This window comes from Chanodichthys erythropterus, chromosome 11 (assembly GCF_024489055.1).
Source record: "Chanodichthys erythropterus isolate Z2021 chromosome 11, ASM2448905v1, whole genome shotgun sequence".
In the NCBI taxonomy this organism is placed as follows: Eukaryota; Metazoa; Chordata; class Actinopteri; order Cypriniformes; family Xenocyprididae; genus Chanodichthys; species Chanodichthys erythropterus.
Genome location: NC_090231.1, coordinates 59,225,282 through 59,247,040, shown reverse-complemented (window position 1 = coordinate 59,247,040; position 21,759 = coordinate 59,225,282). Strand labels below are relative to the sequence as shown.

Here is a 21,759-nt window from a genome sequence, read left to right as displayed (position 1 = left end):
TGCATAAAAACTCTTTTCCCATGTGCTCCTCTCAATCACAGTCCGAGCCGAATGATGGAATATATCATGTAACAAACACTGCGATCTGTCCTCGGACCCGGCGGCCGGCTCAGCTTACAGCTACTCTAATATTGGACCAAATTACAAATATAGTGCGTGATACTTAGACAGTCCTGCCCAGCTAGTTTTATTCATTTAATGTGTTTACAGACGTAATAAATGTAAGGTTACTGCTCATCAAAAGCCCAGTATGGGCTGTTAGTTTAGGAAAAAATAACTGTTTTCATTTTACTTTACTAAAAATAAAAAATCTATCATCATTTACTCATCCTCACGTCTTTGTAACCTGTACGACTGTCTTTCTTCTGCGGGATGTGACATTTTTGTCCATACTGTACTATTTAATTCAATAAGGAACAAAACTTTCTTTGTATTATTTTTAGTCAGTACTCCCGATAATCGGTTTTACCGATATTTAAGCATTTTCCCAAAACTAGATATCGGTTTTGTAATATTGGATTCACTAATATGGAGTTTTGGAGTTTTGAGAACTAGCTTGTCTCCCTTAATTTGCAAAAATAATTAGCAAAATTAGTATAGTTTTTATACTGACATTTTACAATTTTTGCACTCTTTTTATTGATTGTGTTTGTTTTTTATGCTGGAGGAAGTGAAATTACAGTATTGACAAAAGTGTTAAATAAAACAGTTTGTTCAGTGTTATTGTCATCATTGTGTCAAAAACAGAGATAAAACAATTAATAAATATCGGTTCTGCATATCAAGCGTATAAACATGTAAATCTGTATCGGTATGATTATAAAAAATCAATATTGAATTTTTTTTTATACACTTAAAAGATTTGAGCAACTATGGAACATTCTATGGATGTAAACAGGAACGAAATAAATCACATGAAAAAATTCTATTTATGAATAGAAACTGAAACTTGCATTACAATTTTAACCGATAATCTATGAGTTCACAGAAGAATGTTCAGAGATCCTCGCGACACAGACTGTCAGCTCAATGACAAAGCAACTTTTAGTGAGATATTAATAGCTGGCTGTTGTTGCCCTCCATGACAGACTTTTCACAGGCTAATTCTTGTCTTTCACAGATACTGTATGTCAACATGCCGCTCTCAGGACCCTGAAATGCAATATTTTCTGGCCTCTTTAGCCTGTGTGGATGTTTGGCAGGTATAATCAGTCTTTAAAACTGCAGAACGATTATATATTATATATAATAAACTATCTTTCTTTTCTTTGAAGAGCTCCCTGCTGAGCCTAAACCTGCAAATGGTTTCTGGTTTTCATGGTTTCTTTCTAGCAGGTTTGAGCTGGCCTTCATACAGTAGTTGATCAGCTTGACCACTTTCACTGGAGAAGGTCAACCTGATCCGGTAGAGGACCTCAGATCACCAACAACACCACGTGTATCTACTATGTTAACCTAAACAACCTGCTCGCCAAAGGAGAAAAAGCCAAAGGGCATGTGGTACTCCAGAGCGAACGGTCCATGTGCCTGCTGTTTACCACACTAGACACACACTGTTGCCATAGCAGAGCTGTTAACAAGCTCACATGATCCGCACGAGGACGGCACTTGATAATGGAGCTCCTAAAATAGCAGCCAAACACTGTGTGTGTGTGAGAGATGATGATGAAGCACATCATGCTGTTCTTTTGACCTTTCTGTTCATCAAAGAATCCTGAAATAATCACAGTTTCCACAAAAGCATCAAATCAGCATATCAGAATGATTTCTGAAGGATCATGTGACACTGAAGACTGGAGTAATGATGCTGAAAATTGAGCTTTGATCGCAGGAATAAATTACACTTTACTATATATTCACATAGAAAACATCTGATTTACACTGGAATAATATTTCACTGTTTTACTGTATTTTTGATCAAATAAATGCAGCCTTGATGAGCAGAAAAGACTTTTTTAAACATTAAAATATCTACTTTAGCTGTGTGTTTACTGGAAAATAATTTCACACCTTGAAACGTTCATCAACCAATCAGAGTCAAGCATTCAACAGCCCTGCAGTATAAGTATATTTAACCATAACAAGAAGGGAAATTATTTGCTTCCTCAGCGCTGTGGAGGAGGCATGTTTTATGAAGTAATATGTAATACAATATACTATTATAAAAGTACTACTAGACTAATACATAAAATGTGGTTCTTTGTAAACACTTTATTTGATCAATGGAAGATCAGGAAACCTGTCTGAAAACACTCACTGTTGATGCAGTTTACGCACAATAAATCACTCTAAAGCGTGTTTGCAGGGTTTTTGTAAGAATGGTTGCAGTGACCCAGTTTTCCTGACGCTGTTGCATGTTTGGAGGTCTATCTGCAAATGGGGGAAAATGTCTTTTAATCTAATCATCTACACAAAATCCTCTTAATTTATCCTCCAGTCAGCTGCAGTGAAAACACTGGTTTGAGCAGTAAATCAAACACTTCCCAATCTCTAGTACACTGACAAACAAAAACTGGTGTAGGATTTACTTTGAAACTATTTTCAGGCATAAATTGCTAGTAAATTTCACAAATAATGTCAATAAAAATGTAAAAAAAAAAAAAAAAATTGTATTTGCAACTTTGAAAAATATTATTTTACACTGTAGTTACTGAGCATATCTGTTGCTGGATAGTCTTGTATTCCCCTGCAAGGTTTTAAAGATGTACAAGATTAAGATGACTGTAATATGACTGTAATAATATTTTTTTGCCAAATAATTTGCCAACTTGGGTTAGAATTTCCAGTAGGAAAGCTGTACACATTCCTCTAGGATTCTCTCTGTAAGAAAGAGACACACACCTGATTACACGTGCTGATGTCCACGCCGCCCTTCAAGAACTCCACAACCTTGTCAATATTTCCTGCTCTTGCTGCTCGAAGAAAACTGGTGTTGCTGTCCGACTAGGAGAAAGAAGAAGATTTCATCATTAGTAGATCTTTTTATAAACAGTTCATCTCTAAATTACTGTAAACTGTTCCAGAGAAATGTTCATCCTGAACAACATAAAAAGGCCTGAAATACACAATGCTGATCAAAGTCTAGATCAGTCTGATTTTGTAAGGATTTGTGAGGAGCAGCAAAAAAGAAAAGAAAAAAACAGCAATGAAAAAGCTTTGCAGTCTGCGTAAAACTGCAGTGCGTCATTAATACCTCAGCAGAAACCTCTTCAACAGATGATGAGTGAAGAACTGAACAGCTTTTCTCAGACAGAAAATGTGTTTATGAGGGGAAAAAGGTTAAAGTCAGAATTTGCTCACTATTCATACTGAATAGCATGCATGATTAGAATTACACTAAATCATAATACTTCGTCGGAGCCGACAGCCTAGTGATTATTTCTCAAATGTTATCACGGTGACCCGAGTTCGATTCCCGTCTCGAGGACCTTTGCCGATCCTCTCTGCCCAATACTTTCCTGTCTGCTCTCTACTGTCCTCTTCAAACAAAGGCACAAAAATCCCATTAGAAATAAATAACTCATAATACTTTAAAATTAATATCTACTAACTATAAGTAACTTTGCAACTACATGTCAACTGATTCTAATGAGTTCATCTAGTATTTAACTCTAACCTAACAGTCTACTAATGAGAGTTAGTTGACATTTTGTTGCAAAGTTACTTATAGTTAGTAGAATGTCAAAAGTGGACCATCAAAATAAAGTGTTTCCAGGATATTTGCTATACGGAAACTATGAAGGGAACAAAATAGACTTCCCTTTTTCTCGTCAAGCTTCTGCATTATTTCAACTTATTTTTAAAATATTTCTTTTAGCAGCTTAATTGATGGAAAAACTACATCATCCATAATTCTGTACAGAAAATTGCACTCCAATCAGAGAGTTGCAGCAAGCAAAACATGCACAAAGATATATATATATATAATGTCACAAAAAAAACTTGTCTTACAACAACTCTCTCCTGTCAGATGGCCTATTCTGGGTGATGCAACGTGTTTGTGTTAGTCAGTGTCAGTTCTCCAGGGCCGAGACAGGCGCCTGTCTGACTCCTACTGAACCGTCCCTGTACAGAGGAGGATTTCAGGATAACACTCAGGAGAGAGAGCTGCGTGCCAAGGGAGATTTCTCTTTATATAAGAAATGTAGTTTCATTCAAAATATGGTCCCACTTTATATTAGGTGGCCTTACATTTAAATTAATCATTTGATACAATGCACTTATTGTGTGCATACATGTTTTTACACTGTACTTATATTTAAAAAAAAATACCTGCATGTAATCACAGTTTCTGTAATTACTTTTATAATTGCACATTGTTGACCTTCCCTTACACCTCAACCCACCCTTAAACCTACCCAAACCACCAAACCGGTCACTATCCCACCTCAATAGCAGCAAAACTGTTCTGCAATACAATATGAACACAATAAGTATATTGTAGTAGTTAAGGCCACCTAATATAAAGTGGGACCCAAAATATTGCTTTTATGTAACACTGCCTTTCAGGTGGGTTTATGTTCAGCCAAATGATTAGGATCCCATGTGAATTAATTTTAGATTTAAGTGTTATCTTGATCTGTATGTTAGAGCACTGCTAAAAGTTTGACTATTTAATTAAGTTCTAGGTTACTGATGACTGGTGGTCCACCTAAACCAACATGGACATCAAATGACCATAAATGAGTTTGTTGGACCAGGCTGAAACCATTAAAACCAGCTAGCACCTGAAGCAGGATTTTACCAAAGTAAACACTGCTGATAGAGGTGCAAAGTATAACAGTGATTCATCCACTAATCCTCCAACTTTAATATGCACAAAATGCATTAATGAAAATATTAATTTCCCATTCATGAGAGAGATAAGGACACCACGGTGGCTCAGTGGGTTTGAGTTTTGACAGCCTTTCTATATGGATTCTGCACGTTCTCTCCACGGTCTGCCTGAAAACAAATAATGTGATGCCAAACCCCCTCATGGAAGAAGAACGGCACCGTGTTTACAACTGAGACAATGAGCGCTTAACGTCTGATGCATATGGCACACTTAACTGAAATACTTCAGAATTTTCAAAGTCATCATTTGGTTGGTTGAATTCTACAGGATGTCCGGGAGACGGTCCGCCTGGAAACAAATGCCGTGATGCCAAACCCCCTCATGGAAATGACAATGAGCGCGTATCAGAAACTCCAGCTAAACGTATGTTCGCGGCTACACTGTTGCAGTAAACTTGCACAACTTTCTTGAATGTTATTGTAAGACATCGACTTTACCCCTAAACGTGACGCGGAACAAAACAAACTGTGATTGGTTGCTTTACATGTCAGTCAAACATCCTCTTGGACGGTTCTTGGCCAATGAAAGCTGTGATAAAGTCCAAACCTTCTGCCGTCAGTCTGAAGGTCTGGCTACGCGACACTAAACGATAAAACACTAAAATATTAAACTTGTCAAAGTGTACTTGTCTAAGATGCAATTGAAGATTTGCCAACCCCAGCCATCATAAAGGCCGACAAACATATGACATCAAAGTCAAAGGATCACTATTTACCTAGTAGAGCATAAAACTTTCATTCACAGAGTGCTTCTCTGCTTTAATCCATGCACTGTGTGAAGGATTTATGAATAATTCAGTATCCCATGACAAGTAAAGCTAGAAACATTCTCATCCCAGCCTAGTAACAAGGAGACCGGTGGATCTACCCCTCTCTGAAACCACACAACAAACCTTCCAGAATAATAATTCATTTAAAATCATATCCTTACATTAGAAGCTTCATCCCCAGAAAAAAGACAAGCTTAGAATGGCATTATCCAGCTAGTGTTCTACTACAGCCAAGCAGTTCGCTAGCATCATCCAACCCGGCCCACATCCAAGTGTGATGTCAGAAGCCAGATTCATGCCGCCCTGCAGCCGATTCCTAAGATTTTATTGGTCATGTCAATCTGATTGCCTACACCCAACTTCGCCTTCACTGTAACCAATGAAATTGGTTTCTGGTTTCTGGTGAAGTGGTTTAGTGGGGAGTCACGAGGTGACATATTGTGCAAGGGGGCGTGGCTTCTGACGTCACACTTTGTTGTGGGCGGGGTTGGATGTGCAGCTCCTATCTCTTTGTATAGAGAAACATCAAATTCAGCAAAGCTGTTCACCAAGCTTGCAATTAAATTTCATATTTGAAATCACCAATGAAATCTGACAACAAGTGTCTCATAAACAGACGCATCGAGTTTACCAATTGGCAACAGGCTCTTTTATTTAGAAGGTGGGACTTATTCTGCTACTACTATTTCTGTTGCACTTTCTCTCATTAATAGTAATATGAGTGCACTGTCTTTAAAGTCTTTGCTACAATAGGCATTTTTTTTACAAATATCCATGTGTACAAGTGTAAAATCATTTCACCAATTTATGAATGTACAACATAACAATATAACAACATATTTTACCTACTTGTACAACACGTTTACCTAACTTATAGATGACTTGTACTAAACTTAGCTAACCAGCATCTGCAATATGTTCACGCTATATAGCCAGAGGAAACCAGGCTCAGTTTCGTCCCATTTTTGTTTGTTTGTTCTTTTCTACTAATACCTTATTGAGTTTTTCATTCCTTGTCACAGTCGCTTTGGCTTTCTCACTTAAGGTTTACAGGGTTTAAATGAACTGCTGGAATTTTCTCTGTTAGGCTTCTTTGAAAATATATCTTTTGTGTTAAGGGCTATATAAATAAAGACTTAGAATTGATTTGATAGTTTCTCTGCAGCTCTCAAGGGCAGAAAGAAGTCATGAGAGTGGAGTTGTGTACAGCAGCAGTTTTGAATACTGCAGCAAATGTACTTTATTAGTCATGCTGACTTAGAGCTTTTGGCAGGAAAGTAATGTCACAGTTCGCAGGTTAAGAGGCAACAGATTCAACACTATAAACACACAATGACACACACACATACTCATATAGTAATTTGTTTTTGCAGCAATATATGGTTCTGGTTGCTTTTCATAGGTTCACTTGGTGCTGCGTCAGTAGCTGAGACTATAGGAACACCCTCTCCAGGTGTGATGATGGTCTGAAGCCTGTATAGATTCATGCCATTTCGTTGGATCTGTGTCACCAATGACTCAAAAGGATCCGCACCATCCCTCCTCAGATTTTCTCTTCTTCAGGAAGACTGTTTATCTGCCCTTGCTAGGGTCTGATGAGGATCTGATGTTGCACTTGAGACTATGGAGAGCGAGCCAACAGATTTTTTTCCTTTCTCTCTTGCTCTCACTGGATGACGTGCACAGTATCTCTCTGGTGGAATTTGCACATGACCATCTGTGTCTGAGCCTGAAAACTCACGTTGTTGATGTCTTCTTCACTGCTGGTGGTGGTCAGGCGGACACTCTTCCACAAGCGGTCAGGAAACATGACCCTTTCTGGCTTATACAGAGCATTTAGGTGTTATTTTATGTGCCTTGAACAAGTTAAAGCTGGACTTGCAGGAGCTAGACAGATTGCAAGGTCCTGGAAACAACCCTTTTTGGCATGGATTACTAATCCCCGCTGCCTCTGTCTTCCCCATCATTTCCGGCAGTTGCTGCTTATTTCTCACTGTCTTTGGCTCCTTGGAAGTTGCAGTCTACACTGCCATCTAAACCATGCAGGGTGACTTTGGCCTTGATTGGCAAGTCCTATCTCTTCAAGGGATATGGTGCTTTTTACCACCAAACATACACCTCTGAAGAATGGGTGCTCAGCAGGAGGGTTGGTGGCGACTGAGAGACATCTGTGGTTAAAAATCACAGATATTAGGGAGAAGGAGTTCCTGCTGGACGCTCCTGTTTCACAGTTGATGCTTTTTGACAATGTTGTGGATGCTGTTTTTGACAAGTGAGACAGGCTTGCTCCCCCTTGGAATCACTGGGATCTGCTGACTAGTTCAGCAGCACATTCGCACCCTCGCAGAAGCTACTGCTTCCTGACCTGCAGGCCTGGAGGGCTGTTCCTGAACAAATGGCATGAAAATGGAGGGCAAAAACATATTTGCCTTTACCCCTGCTGTCCTTTGGATTCTGTTCTGTCAGTACCACTGGATTTGTATCAGGGCCTTGTGGCACCAATACCCATCCCAAATACCCTGACCCTGCCCCCCCCCCCCCCTACTTAGGCCCTGATTTGCATTTTGGGAGACTCTGAGTTTGTGGTAGGAGATTCGTTACCTGTTAGAGGAAGGAGCCATAAAAGAAGTGCCTCCTGTTATGATGGATCTAAAAGATGCATATTTTCATATTCAGACTGTCCAAAAATGCAAGAAGTTCCTCAAGGCAGTTCCGAGTTCTTCCTTTCAGTCTTTGCCTTAGCACCCCATACCTTCACAAAGTGCATGGTTGAGGCTAGGTTTGATAATAAACCTGCAGAAAAGTGTTGTGTTGCCAAGGCAACAAGCCATATCTCTGGGATTGAATCTGAATTCATGTAGAATGTAGCCCTGGAGAATGGATGATGCATCCTCAGACCGTGGGTCTGATCTGGTGAAGGTTCGACAGAGCATAGGTCGATCTTTTTGCTTCAATTGACCAGTGCCCACATTACTTCTTTCTGTCTCTTCTATCACCTTTGGGGATGGACTCTCTGGTACATGCATGGTCCACTTGTATGCCCTTTGGCTGATAAGTGTGCCACCAGCAGTACTTGTGAGAGTGTGAGAAGACGTGCATCTACTGCTGCTAGCACTGTATTGGCCATCCCACATTTGGGACTTCCTTGGGAGATCCTGATCAGAGCAGATCTACTTTCCTAAGCTCTGAGCACCATGTGACATCCACAGCTGGAAATGTGGAAACTTTGGGTTTGGCCTTTGACTGGGGCTCTTTTATTTATTTATTTATTTATTTATTTATTAATTTTTTGTCTGAGATTACAGAGCTCCTTGTACAAGGAGGATCTATTCTTTTAAATGCTGGTTATGGTGCAGAGGGTGGAATTTGGAGCCAGTTTACTGCCCTGTTGGTTCACTGCTAACAGGGGCTTCTTCAGGGGCGTTTTTCTGCTGCCATGGCCCCAGCTTATACTCAAGGTGTTTGTGGCGTCAATTGCTGCTGAACATGCACCAGCTGAAGATGTTGCTTTGGGAGGCATTCACTTGTTTTTCTTTTTATGCATGGGACAAGACAGCTGAGGCCTTTCCATCCTGCTTGTGTTCTATCTTGAGATCTACTGGAAAGTCCAAGAAAGTTTTACAAGGCCTCAGTTTAAACCACTTGAGTCAGCTTCAGATTTTCAGATGGTTTTGTTGTTGGCCTTGACATCCCTTAAGAGGATTGTGAATTTATGGGCCCATCCATTATGGATTTTGCTCTCTGTCTACTAAAGGTTTTATTGTGACAGAAGCTTGGTAACCTACTTACAGTATGGTTGCTTCCAGTTTATTTTGTGCTCAAGTTGTGGTTTTGCTGTTATTTTTCACCCTGTCCTCTTCCATAAAGGTCTTTGTCCTGTGAGGGCATCACAGATTACACTGACCACACAAGCCATTGCTGTAAATCTGATAAGATGTTTTAGTGGATGTTGCTGCTATGAAACAAAGGATGATGCATTGGGTGAAAGAAGTGGTTTCTCTTGCTTATGACTTTTCTCCAATCTTTTTAATCTCGACGTGGACTTGACTCCTGGTTCCCAGGTTTCACTGTTTGAACAGGTGTTTATGCATGGGCTGATATATTGTCATTCACTTTGCAGTATAGGAATGTGGTATAGTGTTCCAATAGCATCAGCTACTGACACACTATCGAGTGAACCTATAAATGGGAATGTCTTGGTTATATACTGTATGTAACCCTAGTTCCCTTAGTAGGGAATGAGACACTGAGTAGCTCTGCTATACTTCTTTGTTACTGCTATAATTCCTTTATAGAAATCTCTAAGAATTTTGGACCTCAGATGTTGCTAAACAAAATCAGTTTTAACCTAAAAGTTTAGCTTTGTTTCAAGTGAAAGCACTGAAATGGCTTTCTGCTGGAATCCTGTGGGTGTAGAGACTGTGCAGACGCCTCACCCACAAGATTAAATCAACGGGCACAAGGCAAGAGCTTTAATTCATCTTCTGCTCTGTCTGGCTCACTCTCTGCCCTCTTATTAATACCTCATAAACTAAAGCAGATCAATCTCCATTACATACACTAACTGCTTTTAAAATATTGTGCAACATGCAGTCTATGAGCAACAGAGATTTAGTCTTTCCAATATCTCTGATCTGATTTCATCTTTACATTCTGCTGAAATTAGGAGCAAAAGGTCATCTGAACAATGTGAAAATACAGCTGGGAATGACTTAAATGCAAACTTCAAAGGTATCGACAGTGCAGTGAATCCAACAAATTAAACCAACTACAACTGGCCAGCCCTATAAAATACATAAAAGATACAAAACATACAGTATAGAAAGTAAGAAATTACCTGCTTTTGACATGCTGACTGCCAAACATTTGTGTCACCAGCCAATAGCTGTATACGTAGTATACTTATCTACTGTAACTTGACATCACAATTTTGATCCCACTCACATTCATATAAAGGTCATGCCAGGATTATAGCTGCCATGGAAACAGCCGTTTTAAACCTTACAACACAAAGAACGAAAATCCATGTAGTCTGCTGCTCAGCACAACTACTGCAGTGTTGATGACTGACGTCAATACTTTTCAAAATTAAAGCACTGCTTAAAACAAAACATTACTGAACCACAGACAACAGAAATGTTCAGTGGATTATGGAAAATCCACAGTAAAATTGTGCTTTTAACTATTTTTAGATGTGCTATCGGCTTGTAGAAGTGCTTTGTTCGAACTGCTTGTAGGTTATCTAGAAGATAGCTTGAGTTTCACAGCTTCGGCCATAAAAGCAATGGAAGTTTTCAGCCATGTTCTAGCTGGAGAAAATTAGCTTTCTAGCTAAGAAAATCAGGTCTATGATCTTGAAATGAAAAGAAAACATGGAAACGTATACAGTTACAGACACGTATAAACATTAATCAAGATATCTTTCTATAATCTCATAAATAACATGATAATAACACTACTTAGCAAACGCTTGCAGTCAGGGACAGGTGTACAGAACGTCGTAAATAAACCTACAAAAAAAAATACACTGAATTCCACAGTTCCATTCCTCAGTTTGGCTGCCAATAGATTTATTAACAATCAAACATCTGCAAAGCTAACCGTAACATTGCCATTTTGTTTCTTTATACATCCTCTCCCAGATGTTATATTATGGTAACGGTAGGAGATAATGATGTGTGTCGGATGATTCCTTAGATCTAGTATGAGTCGACATTTTTGTGGCTGAATTCAAAACCTTTTTTAAATGATCACTAAATGATCTATATACTGTTCCAGATCACCCAAGCATTGAACATTTCTTGATTATTTTTTAATTATTTTCATATTTTCTACTTTGTTCATTTGTTTGTGCAATGTACATGTTTGTGATGATTGAGTCGTTTACGTGCAATTCACTGCACATGTGTCTGTGACTTCATGTACATTGTTGGGTAAACCAAGGGAGATTAACATTCATATTTTAATAATATGTGAGATAGTTTCAAGCCTTACAGTCCTTACTCCGATATATAACTTAACCCCGGAAAAGGGGTAGAAGTTATACGCTGCAGTTTTCAGTCATTTTTGTTTATCAATAACATTATTTAACTAATTGTTTGATTAGTTTTAAATTCATAAATGCAATTTCGGGAGGAATGAAACCATCTAATCTTTCATTTAACTGCAGGAGCATATAAGCAATGCTCACCTTGTTCCGGCATCAGCTGTTCCAGCGTCCTTCCATCTGTTTAACTCCACTAACATAATTTAAGTATCTTGCCATCCATACTTATCTTTCAAGCACTAGTAATCCCTGGAGTTACATCAGAGCTCGAGTTAAAGCCGAGCCCCTCCACTGCAGACAGCAAGCCAAATAAGTTTAGAGTAAACTTTCAGGGAAACGTTACATTCAGCTTTGCAGCAAAATGTATAATGTACGTCAAGGTACTAATTCTGCCCTACTAAAGATCCATATTAGTCAACAAACTTCACATCTGCTCATAATACAGCAGAAACACTTTGCTCCATCACTGAAACGACACAAGAGACCCGTGCAAATGTATCCAAAAATGCGAAATCTTACCAGGGAGTCCAAGCTTTCGCTTTGACCCGCTTCAAAGTTTGGAAGCATATCATCTTGTGCAGGATTTTCGACTCTATGTGCCTTATGCATAGCTGCATTGCCCATGGTGGATATACAAAGAAATCCTGAATCGATCAAAAAACACTGTTCCTTTGTGTTCCCATTTCTGGGCCCAACAGTGAAGCACCACACTATCCTACAAGTTTACACAACTAGTCCACTCCATAACCTGTGTATCTCCAGTGCAGCTAACTACTGGGTGCTAATGCTTCTCCTTCACAGTTAATTTGAGCCCTGGCTATTTTTACTCTCACCAGCCCAGCTATGCATGTCAATGGTGGTATGTTTGGGATGTGGAAACACGGAGGTTGGCATGGCCAAAACAGGGAGACAAGGTGGGAGATTGAAGGGGCTCCTTCACAGCACCCAGAGCTCCAATGGCCACCAAGGATCGTGTTAACAGAAGTGGCTCTGTCCAATGAGCGTGAAACAAACATGGCGGTTGAGTATTGATGATGTCAGAGGAGGGTGGGAGGGGAAAGTACATTCAAGGTTACTCTGTGACATTACTGTGATTTACATAGCATTAATTACTTTTTATAGAACTTTTGTAAATAAAAAAGGTAACATCATACTGTCAATTGTGTTGTGTAATTATACAGTAGGTGCTTGTTAGCGTTGTGTTTTTATGAAGAATTCACAGTGCAATTATGTGTGTATTGATGAATGTATTGATTTAACCTTCATGATCAATGATACAATTCATTTGTCATTCCTTTCCTTGTCCTTTGAGTTGTCATTTCTTGTAGTGTGTGTGTGTTTAGAAGAAAAGGTCGAAGCATGTGTGTGGATGTATGACATCTTTAACAAAGAGGATAACCTTGTTCTCTCACAAGCTGACCTTTAATAAACTCAACAAAAGACCTTCTCTACACAATACACCAACTGTTTTGGCTAAAATATTTCTCATTCAATTAAATATTTTTGCATGGGTTTAACAAAGAGCCCATTCAAAGGTCTCATCCACTTAGTGCTGTTTTAGCACCACAATTGTAATCTGAAGAGACATAGAAAATTTTCATTTTCAAAATACAATACCTTGCGTTTCATTCTGTTCCTTACATTTACAATTCAGTCGTTTTTGTGATATTTTCGAATGCATTTTTGTTATTTCCATCCATACTGCTGATCATATACAGCTTAAGAATCTTTACAAGAATCTCTTCACCCTCTAACGACTGTCTTTAGTTTCTCATTGTTTGGCAGATGTCTGTTTAGAAGACTTGTATCTAAAAAAAAATTGGAGTAAAGATAGCAGTTTTGCTCATAAAACATTGATAAAAATGTCTCTAAACATCCCATTGCAACCCACCAGCTACACCAGCCCCTCCACTTATTATGCACTATGCCTCTCCACTAAGCAAACATCACGTTCTTGTACTGAGAGAGGATTTTATCTCAATATTCCCCTTGCTGCATCTAAATTAGAGGACCTAATCTTTTGGTTTGGACAGTCAACAAACTCCTTTAATCTGTAGTAAACCATATGGCCGAGGGGGGGTGGTGGGGTGGGACACTTGGAAAAGACCTACTCACTGCTGTTGTGGGAGAACATGACCACTAGCACACAACCGAATCAGGCAGAACTCTTCAGCTGTAAAAAGCACTTAAGTAACAGAGGCCAGTTAGTAAAGAGTTGTGTGAGTAAACCTCACTCCCCTGGCCTCAAGTGGCACAATAGGACTTACGCTAGAGACTATGGTCCTTATTAGTGAGCCTCTCTCCCATGCCAGTGATGCTGGTTTGAATCCCACTCAGAGCGGGAGAGAGTAGGACCAGTTAAATTGGTGCCGTGACCCGGATTAGAATGAGGTTTAGGGGGGTGAGTGTTACGGAGGCCAGCTAGTAAAGAGCTGTGCAGGTAAACCTCACTCCCATGCATTCAATAGGCACACTAGAGGTCTTTAGTGTCCTTGTTAGCACGTCCGCCTCCCATGCTTGTGACACTGGTTCGAATCCCGCTTGGAGCAGGTGTGCGTGGGACCAATCACATTGGTGCCGTGACCCGGAGTGGAAGTGAGTGTAACAGAAGCCAGCAAGTAAGGAGGTGTGCAAGTAAACCTCACACTCTCGACTGATGCTAGCGGTCGCAGTCGTTACCAACTTTGTTAATACTCCCATGCTGGTAATGCTGGTTCGAATCCCGCTCAGACCAGGTACATTCACATGAATTTATCATAACACATTAAACTCAACATCTATTTGTGGTTGCCAGTACAAAACGCATTGCCACAGTACTGGGGTGTTTTGAGAGTTGCTATGGGGTTGCTAAGGTATTCTTATTTAAAAGATTACTAGGCTGCATCTGTGCAGTTCCTAGGGCATTGCTAGTTGGTTGTTAGGGTGTTCTGGGTGGTTGTCCACCCTCAAATCTCCTAGATATTGCTGTCCCCCTTCTGTTTAATAGCCCTGGCATCATTATGGTTGTCACAACAACATCATTGATAGAAATGAATGTTTCATGGAAGTGATTCTCTCTATAACACATCTACAGTATGGTACAGAAGTACAAAAAAAAATCAAACAAATAAATGTCTGAGATTATGTTTCCATAGCAACTCAGGCATCTGCACTGCAACACATATTAAAACACCAAACATGTCCTTGATGTTGCTACAAAGCAGAAAGTCTGAAGTGATAATGCACTTTATTACCTCTGGACAAAGACAAATGAATATGCTAATCTCCTCTGCAATGTAATGTAGTTCAATCATTTTGCTTACTGCATTTCAAGCAATACTATTTAAAATAAAGAAAAGTGCCACACTTTCAATCATGAAAGCATCATGAGAGGTTTTTGAGAAGTAGTTTTGACTGTCCATTACTTAAAATGCATGAGTTTGCACAAAAGTAATAAAGAGTTGCAAATATCTTCATAAAGTTAAATAAACAGACAAAATACAAATATCACTGTAATGTGAATTACTGAAAAAGAAAATTCTCTTTTTAGCGAAAGAGAGAGAAAAACTTTCAAACCGAACCAAACACGGTTTACATTAAAATCTCTAATATAAAAGTGTTCTCGAAACAAAAAGTGTGTTTGGAATGATGCAACGTTACAATTTTGGGATGAACTATTTTCTATAATACAAACTAAAAAGTTTGGAGATAATATCGTAGATTACTGTGGAGACGACCACACTGACAAAGGCTCATTTTGTAATTTGCAGTAATGTTTGTCTGGAGGTTGGTGATCGGTCAATGCGACCAAGTTCTGAGTAAGACGACTGTCAAATATTCTACAATTGAACATTGACATTTTACTGCAATATGTGATGTTCTCACTAAAAACCCAACCACCACACAGTTATCTGCGCTAATACACCCAGCCAGGTCACTTTGCAACTATACTGAGAAAAATAATGACCTGCACATTCAAATCCACACAACTAGCTTTCAGTTTGAGTTCAAAACAAATACTATATCAGCAGGGTCTTCAATTAACTTTTCACTCACCATCTACTGGCTACTAAGTATCTGGCCGTTTAGAACGTCGACCATCCAAAACAAAATGATCAGAAATAGTCTTAGATTATCAAAGTCACAGTTGAAATTTAAATTGATTTATTATAAAAGCGGATTCTGAAAAGAGTAGTGTCATTTGAATCCTACCTGTCACAAAACTCTCAGTGATGCCTCTTACAAACAGATAACTCAATCAGAAATGAAGGTTTAATGGTAAACTCGTCAAATATTAGTGGACAGTCAATTCATAAAGTGATCAGCTAGTGTCAATGTAGTGAAAAGCATACTGAGGCCTCTGCTCTATTGAAATCTATTAAAAAAGACAGCTTTTTTTCGAAAATATCATGATGACTGAATTATACTGCAGCACTTCATGATTATTCAATTCCCATTCCTTCTGCATCAGATGCTATTTCCACAGAAAATATTTCTCATTAAAATCAATGGGTTTACCGTTAACGTCGCAATAAAGATGCTAAAGAGTGCTAAATGATAAGAGTCACATGACCATTTATCAGTGGTGGAGGAAGTACACAAATCAAGTACTTGAGTAAAAGTACAGTTACCATAACAATTTAACGTAATTTATAATAATGCATTTCAACAGCTCATCCTTTTACAGCAGATTTATTTCACAAATAATTGACAGTCATAGCCTAAATACGATTTTTATTTCAGTACTAAACTTTTATTTCAGTTAAGTGTTTGTTGAAAAGTGTTAGTAACCTATCAGTTAACTAAGGAACTATGTGATTTTATAAAATGTAGTGGTGTAAAAAGTATATTATGTTTTAGAATGTAGTGAAGTAAATGTTGGATAAGGAGTTATTATTTATTTCAGCATTGTGTTGGCATTAAAGGGGTTATTGATTATAATTTCACTATTTTAACTTTAGTTAGTGTGTAATGTTGCTGTTTGATCATAAACAACATCTGCAAAGTTACGACGCTCAAAGTTCAATGCAAAGGGAGATATTTTCTTTTACAGAAATCACTTTTTAAGGACTACAACGAGCTTCTTCCCGGGTTGTTGACATCACTAACCCTAAAATTTACATAAGCATGGCCCAACATGGCCCCGCCCCCTTTGTTGTGCGTTCTCGGGGGCGGGGCCATGTTGGGCTGCTTTAGAGAAGAGGAAGAGTTTCGTCATTTTGTCTGCGTGAGATTCTCCAGTTTTGTTGTTGTTGAGCTGTTAAAGCTCCGCCCTCTTCTGGAAAGGGGGCGGGAGCAGCAGCTCATTTGCATTTAAAGGGACACACACAAACATTTTTGCTCACACCCAAATAGAGGCAAATTTGACAAGCTATAATAAATGATCTGTGGGGGATTTTAAGCTGAAACTTCACAGACACATTCTGGAGACACCAGAGACTGATATTACAACTTGTGAAAGGGTGCATTATAGGACCCCTTTAATTTCAAACCCTGCAGATCAGTCAGTCAGCTCAACACAGTGTTTCACACCATTTCACTTTCCTCAGCACTCTGAGGACAAATGGTTTTGCATAATCGATTATGCTGATTACAGTTATGGAAAAAAACACCACCAATCCTTTTTACAACTTACTTGAAGTGTTTATGAGGCAGTTTGGCCGATTACTATTGCCATAAGCATTTCATCAAGACTGATGACCTGTACAGTAGACATTTCAAGGACTCCATATAAAATATATAGCCGGTCCGACAGCAGCTATGGACATTAGTTTTCCCATTGCTCTGCTGATTGGTTTTATTGTTCAAATGGGCATGTTTTATGGTATAATAATTATTTAAAGACCGTGTCAAATAGATGCATGCACACCTATGACTTCGAAACAGACTGTGCTTTTCCACACTCAGAAACACCCAGACACACACAGTCTCCAGCTCTGACTACAGCTAAGACATGTCCATAATTTCTCTTTACTACACACCGACAGAGCCTTCTGATACACAACAACACCGATGGATGGATGGCAGGAGCATTTTAAAGATGCGAAAGCACAATCAATACATGCTGTGCAGTAAAGTATGTGCAGATTCAGAGGATGTGAAAGAGGAGAACTACAGTATTAATAAATATAAAAGGTAATCACATTGTGGTTTGGGTGCAACATCACACCCTGAGAGGTTCAGAACGGCTTTTAACGATCTGATTGTGTGGTGGACACCATGCATCAGAGGTGGTGTGAATACAAACTACAGGCTACTAAATATCGACATAATTTGTTTATAAAGAGTGCTACATGATCAATAAATAAGAGTGTATCCATGAAGAGGCTGTAACGCTAGTGTTCTTCTCTTCAGGCAGGTGCGTCTTGAGCCAGACTTGAATGCTGATGGATGGTTGATGGATGGTTGGATGGGAGGGTGGAGGAGGGCCCGTGTCCCTGGTGCTCTAAGGTGAGATGGAAAATGCCGACGCCTGCATTACCTTACGCCTGCGCTCGGCTCTTTCACGCGAGCGCCGTCTTTTCTCACGGGCTTTCTCCAGCGCTTTCAGATCGGGCGCCTGCTCCATCTCCCCTCGGGCCTTTTTGATGCTCGCTGCAGCATGCGCCATAGCAACAGTCCTTCAGTATCAGTAACGATAAGCAGAAATGATGAAGAAACGGGTCTTAGGTGACTTTCAAGCCCAAGGGCGGACGAGTAACACCCACTGTCACAGCTCTGGAAGTACGCAGGGAGAGAGAGAAACGGAGAGTAGAGAGAAGCGGCGACGCTCAACTCCTCCCACGACAGGTCTAAACAGACGATCTGCAGCAAGCAGCCTCCTCCTTCTCCCGCTCTCTGGGAAACTACATTTAAGGTGTGAGTGTATGAGAGAGAAAGAGAGGGAGAAGGGGAGGGGGAAGCATATAATCTTGGATAAAATAATCAGAGGTAAACAGGAAGAGGGAAGTAGGGCAGACCCATCCCCCGCGAGTCCTCAAGCTGCCGTTAGCCGCTTAGCTTTGGATTGTGCCACAATCGGTCAATCGACAACACGTCTTCCTGACCAATCATGTTTTTTATTCAGGGGTCTCTGAGGGGATTGAAGGGTGTGGCTTTCGTACTGTAGCCTACCGCTCGCTGTTGCTCAGGATGGGAAAACGGGTGCAGCCATGCGAGAAAAACAGGAGGGGGAGATGAAAGATTAAAGACACCTCTCTGTCTTCTGCGATTCCCATCCCTCGGCATTCCCGCCGCTCCCTCCCACCCGGCAGAAGAGACACTGGTGCAGTCCGCCTCTGTGCGGTAACACTAGCTGGATGATTTCAACAAACACTCGAAGATGGTGTACTGCTCTGGTGTTACACACAAAGAGACAATGGCTCATTTTGAAAGACGATCTCGATATTTACACTCAAGCTTTTTAAAAATAAGAGGGATCATTAAAATTGCATTCAATTTTTACTGCCCTGAGGAAGCAGCATAATAGAAGATACATAAGAATCTGTTATGTCCCATTGGTTTCTGAGAGCAGGACTAAATAATAAGGAGAATGTATGGAAGCTTGTTTCCGCCATTAAAAAAAAAAAAAAAATGACTTGTTTTCTCACAATTCTGACAAAAAACTGTCTTTTTTTCCTCACAATTGGACATTATAACATGCAGGTGCGAGTTTATATCTCACAATTCTAAGAAAAAAGTCAGAATTTCCAGTTATAAAATCAGAATTGTTTGATATAAAGTCAGAATTGCGTGACAAAAACTCACAATTGCAAGATAAAAGTCAGAATTGCAAGATATAAACTTCAGACTTCATATCTCGCAAGTCTGACTTTATATCTCGTAATTCTGACTTTATATCTCGCAAGTCTGACTTCATATCTCGTAATTCTGACTTTATATCTCGCAATTCTGACTTCATATCTCGCAATTCTGACTTTATATCTCGCAATTCTGACTTTATATCTCGCAATTCTGACTTTATCTCACAATTCTGACTTTATATCACGAATTCTGACTTTATATCTCGCAATTCTGACTTTATATCTCGCAATTCTGACTTTATATCTCGCAATTCTGACTTTATAACTCACAATTCTGACTTTATATCTCGCAATTCTGACTTTATATCTCACAATTCTGACTTTATATCACGAATTCTGACTTTATATCTCGCAATTCTGACTTTATATCTCGCAATTCTGACTTTATAACTCCCAACTCTGACTTTATATCTTGCATTTCTGACTTTATATTTCGCAATTCTGACTTTATATCTTGCATTTCTGACTTTATATTTCGCAATTCTGACTTTATATCTCGCAATTCTGACTTTATATCTCGCAATTCTGACTTTATATCTCGCAATTCTGACTTTATATCTCGCAATTCTGACTTTATCTCACAATTCTGACTTTATATCTCGCAATTCTGACTTTATATCTCGCAATTCTGACTTTATATCTCACAATTCTGACTTCATATCTCGCAATTCTGACTTTATATCTCGCAATTCTGACTTTATATCTCGCAATTCTGACTTTATATCTCGCAATTCTGACTTTATCTCACAATTCTGACTTTATATCTCGCAATTCTGACTTTATATCTCGCAATTCTGACTTCATATCTCGCAATTCTGACTTTATATCTCGCAATTCTGACTTTATATCTCGCAATTCTGACTTTATATCTCGCAATTCTGACTTTATCTCACAATTCTGACTTTATATCTCGCAATTCTGACTTTATATCTCGCAATTCTGACTTTATATCTCACAATTCTGACTTTATAACTCACAATTCTGACTTTATATCTCGCAATTCTGACTTTATATCTCACAATTCTGACTTTATATCACGAATTCTGACTTTATATCTCGCAATTCTGACTTTATATCTCGCAATTCTGACTTTATATCACGCAATTCTGACTTTATATCTCGCAATTCTGACTTTATAACTCGCAATTCTGACTTTATAACTCCCAACTCTGACTTTATATCTTGCATTTCTGACTTTATATTTCGCAATTCTGACTTTATATCTCGCAATTCTGACTTTATATCTCGCAATTCTGACTTTATATCACGCAATTCTGACTTTATAACTCGTAATTCTGACTTTATATCTCGCAATTCTGACTTTATATTTCGCTATTCTGACTTTATGGGCCCTATAATACACCTGACGCAAGGCGCAGCGCAAGTGTGTTTGCTAGTTTGCGTCCGGCGCCGTTCGCGTTTTCCCATTCAGCATCACGTCCTTAAATTAGTAAATGCATTTGCGCCAGTTAGTGCGCCCGTGGGCGTGCTGGTCTAAAAAAGAGGTGTGTTCAGGCGCATTACCGGCGCATTGCTATTTTAAGGAGCTGAAAATAGACTGCGCCATAGACCAACTCAAACCCTCTAAAAACTAAAGTCAATGGCGCAATATTTTTTTGTTAGAGCGCGTTGGTAGAAACTCCGCCTCTGGGCGCGTCCACAGTGCGCGTTGACTTTGCTTATTACACACAGGGATACGCATCACACAAACATGAAACAAAAATTTAAAACAAAAGGATTACAGTGTAAAAGAATATTATTGTGTAGGCTACATAAATATTAAAATGTAATGATGAATAGTCATTGCGTGTATTAGAATTAGGCTACCTATTTTCAATTCAGCGTATTACTACTTATAATGATGAACAAAATTGGCTAATTAATTGAACAATCGTGCCAATACACACACATATATGTTAACTGACTATTTGAAAGCCTGCATTTGCAAGCCCGCTTTAACTTTGCGCACGAGCAGATAGGTTTCTTCGTTTGAAAAGCGTTCAGCTTTTCCGCCAACAAATTCCGTAAATAGCAATCTGCCATGGCGCGAGCGCATCTTGCTTACGGCCATTACTCATTAAGAGAATAGGGACAACCCATTTCAAAAATGTGCCCCGGCGCAGGGCCGTTTTTCTGTCGTTTAAATAGCAAAAGTGGATTTGGACAAGCCCTGAGTGCACCAGCGCCGTGCGCTTTACACTTTGCATTTAGATCATTAAAATAGGGCCCTATATCTCACATTTCTGACTTTAAAACTCACATTTCTGAGAAAAAAAAAAAATCTGAATTGTGAGACAAGTCGCAATTACCTTTTTTATTTTTTATT

General features: G+C 39.2%; 1 protein-coding gene across 10 annotated transcripts in view; it reads right to left on the bottom strand.

Annotated features, from left to right (window-relative positions):
- Window positions 1-18,394, bottom strand: part of ank2b (ankyrin 2b, neuronal) — an 80,663-nt gene extending 62,269 nt beyond the window's left edge. For 5 of the 10 annotated variants that reach the window (XM_067400281.1, XM_067400282.1, XM_067400283.1 and 2 more), the window contains exons 1-2: window positions 12,172-12,482; window positions 2,842-2,943 (exon numbers count right to left, since the gene is read on the bottom strand). In XM_067400281.1, coding sequence (XP_067256382.1) covers window positions 2,842-2,943; window positions 12,172-12,276 — 207 coding nt within the window. In that variant the 5' untranslated portion in view covers window positions 12,277-12,482. Of the gene's footprint in view, window positions 1-2,841; window positions 2,944-12,171; window positions 12,483-18,112 lie in introns of those variants that run through there. The other 5 variants (XM_067400285.1, XM_067400287.1, XM_067400288.1 and 2 more) reach the window with 3 other exon arrangements.
- Between the last annotated feature and the right edge of the window lie 3,365 nt (window positions 18,395-21,759).